This window comes from Bufo bufo, chromosome 11 (assembly GCF_905171765.1).
Source record: "Bufo bufo chromosome 11, aBufBuf1.1, whole genome shotgun sequence".
Classification (NCBI taxonomy): domain Eukaryota; kingdom Metazoa; phylum Chordata; class Amphibia; order Anura; family Bufonidae; genus Bufo; species Bufo bufo.
Window position 1 is genome coordinate 90564495 of NC_053399.1, and position 2454 is coordinate 90566948.

The following is a 2454-nucleotide window of genomic DNA, read 5'->3' on the forward strand; positions in this document are numbered from 1 at the left end:
TTGATCACAATGGATAATTTCAACCAAAAAGTCCATTGAATAAAATTTAACAATGAATGATTGTGTTAACCGACCAATGACAGACCATTATCGTTTGAAAAGAAATCGGCCGATTATATAGCTCTGCTGTGATTATGTTTCAACATGTTCACCATATACACAGGGAAACTCCTCGGGGCATACCCTCATAAAATAGCCATAGTGCCCCATCGACCAGGATGTCCTTTTGAAATATGTTGAGAAGGTTTGAGTAAACACCCATATGGTCTAAAGTAGTCAACTCCACAATTCTATACAGATGTAAAAGTATACCATACGTTATAAGTTTTGTTTATATTTTTGTTTTCTAAGATCGGACCCTATTGTACACTTTGACACACTTTTTGATGGTCTAGTTTTGTCCTGCATCAGCTCTAGGTAAAATACAGTGTTACACCAAACCCCACGCTGTGTAGGTCCTGCAACCCAATCCTATTCACTGGTTGATATACCAAGAAGTGCAATTGGTTAGGATTGGTGATGTGTCTGAAAGCCATTCTCATGATCTGTGATGAGTTCCAGAAGTTGATCCACCACTAATGAGATATTAATGTCATGTAGAAAAATGCCAAACATTGGTTAATACATTTCATGTGTATGGTAAAAATCAAGGCAGAAGTAAGTAAACACTTGGTTCGTTTTTCCAAACCATGTTTCTTGTGTCAATAGTTTGATTTCTTAGAAAGTCTAATTTTGATGGTGTCTTTGACTTCCTTGTTTCTCATGCTGTAGATGATGGGATTCAACATTGGAGTCACCGCTGTATATAGAATAGACATGGTCTTGCCTATGTCAGGAGAGTATGCAGAACGAGGTTTCAGGTACATGAAGATGATAGTCCCATAGTACAGAGACACAACAGTGAGGTGTGAAGCACAGGTCGAGAAAGCTTTCTCTCTCCCTTTTGAAGAACGGATCTTTAAGATGGTGAAGATGATCTGGATATATGAAATTAATGTCAGAAGGAAAGCATACATGATAATAAACATTGCCGCAACGTACATGACTATTTCATTGGTACGGGTATCTTTGCAGGAGAGGGTAAAAAAAGGAGGCATTTCACAGAAGAAATGGTTAACATGATGAGATTTACAAAATGGTAGTTGGAAAGTGAGGGGTGTATGAATAGTGGCATTACCGAAGCCCACGCCCCATGACATGGAGGCTAAGCAAGCACACATCTTCTTGTTAATAATTGTTTGGTAGTACAATGGTTTACAAATGGCTGCAAATCGATCATAGGCCATGACAGCAAGAATGACACACTCTGTGGCTCCCAAAGCCATGTGGAAATACATTTGAAGTGCACATCCCACCAGAGAAATACTTCTGTCTTTAGATAGAGTATTTATTAAAATTTTAGGCACAATGGTGGAGGAAAAGCAGATGTCAATTGTGGAGAGATTAGTTAAGAAGAAGTACATGGGAGTGTGGAGCTTTGAGTTGGTCCTCACCACGATGATCAGTAGAACATTCCCGGACAGTGTTAACATATACATTATCAAGAACATAATAAAGCAGATGACCTGAAGATATGGGACATTGGACAGACTAAGAAGGACAAACCCTCCTGTAGATGTTTGATTTGAGTCTTCCATTAGATGTTCTGTAGCTGGCGAATGGTAGCTAAGAGATAAAACAATTAAAAGTTCTCATGGTTTATTTTTTATGTATTCTTACTGAAGAGGACTGGTTTAGCATTCTTCTAAGCAGGTCTACATTACCATTATTCTGGTCTTCAAACCTTCGAGGAACAACACATCCTAGCTTAACCTTATTCAACACAGTCTGACTTTAATGTCATAGTTATCCTCCTATTCATCTACATACAATTAAAAAACGGTTTAAATGCTGACAGGACTCATAGGGAAAGCCTTTGAGTCCTGCTTCCTCAGCTCGCCAATGGTGATTGACGGATGAACATTTGTACAGACTTATACAGGAATACCTGACAATTAATTGTGTGGACATAGAAGCAGGACTTTTTTACTATGAGTGGGACTCATATGCTTTCTCTATGAGTATTGAGGAAGCAGGACTTATAGGCTTTCTCTTTGAGTGATCGGGAAGCCAGGCATACAGGCTTTCTTTATGAGTTCATGTAGCGGTAAAGTAGCTTGTAACATCAATGAACCGCTGCCGATGGTGGGTCTGATCGTCGCATTCTGTGGAACCCCCCACAACGAGGAGGCTGTGCCCTGTTTGGGGTTGGAGAGCGCAGTATGTGGGGGTAGCGGCTGCGAGGAAGGTGATCGCTGGGAGGAAGAGGGAAGGAAAAGAAAGGAAAAGATGAAATGAAAAAAGCCTCAAGCTTCCACTATAATACTGTAACCCTGGATGGAAGTGAACCAGTATAAAGAGGGCCCCACGCATTTATCCGAAAACCGGTACACGTAAGAATTTGCTGGGAATGTG

General features: G+C 40.2%; 1 protein-coding gene across 1 annotated transcript; it reads right to left on the minus strand.

Annotated features, from left to right (window-relative positions):
• Positions 1-701: 701 nt before the first annotated feature.
• On the minus strand, positions 702-1637 carry LOC120982509 (putative olfactory receptor 2W6). Its single transcript, XM_040412704.1, has one exon. It carries the CDS (start codon positions 1635-1637, stop codon positions 702-704), a length of 936 nt encoding a protein of 311 aa, XP_040268638.1.
• Positions 1638-2454: the final 817 nt, after the last annotated feature.

Bases quoted from the DNA above. Each gene is read 5' to 3' on its own strand.
- LOC120982509 (XM_040412704.1), bottom strand. From the start codon at position 1,637: ATGGAAGACTCAAATCAAACATCTACAGGAGGGTTTGTCCTTCTTAGT.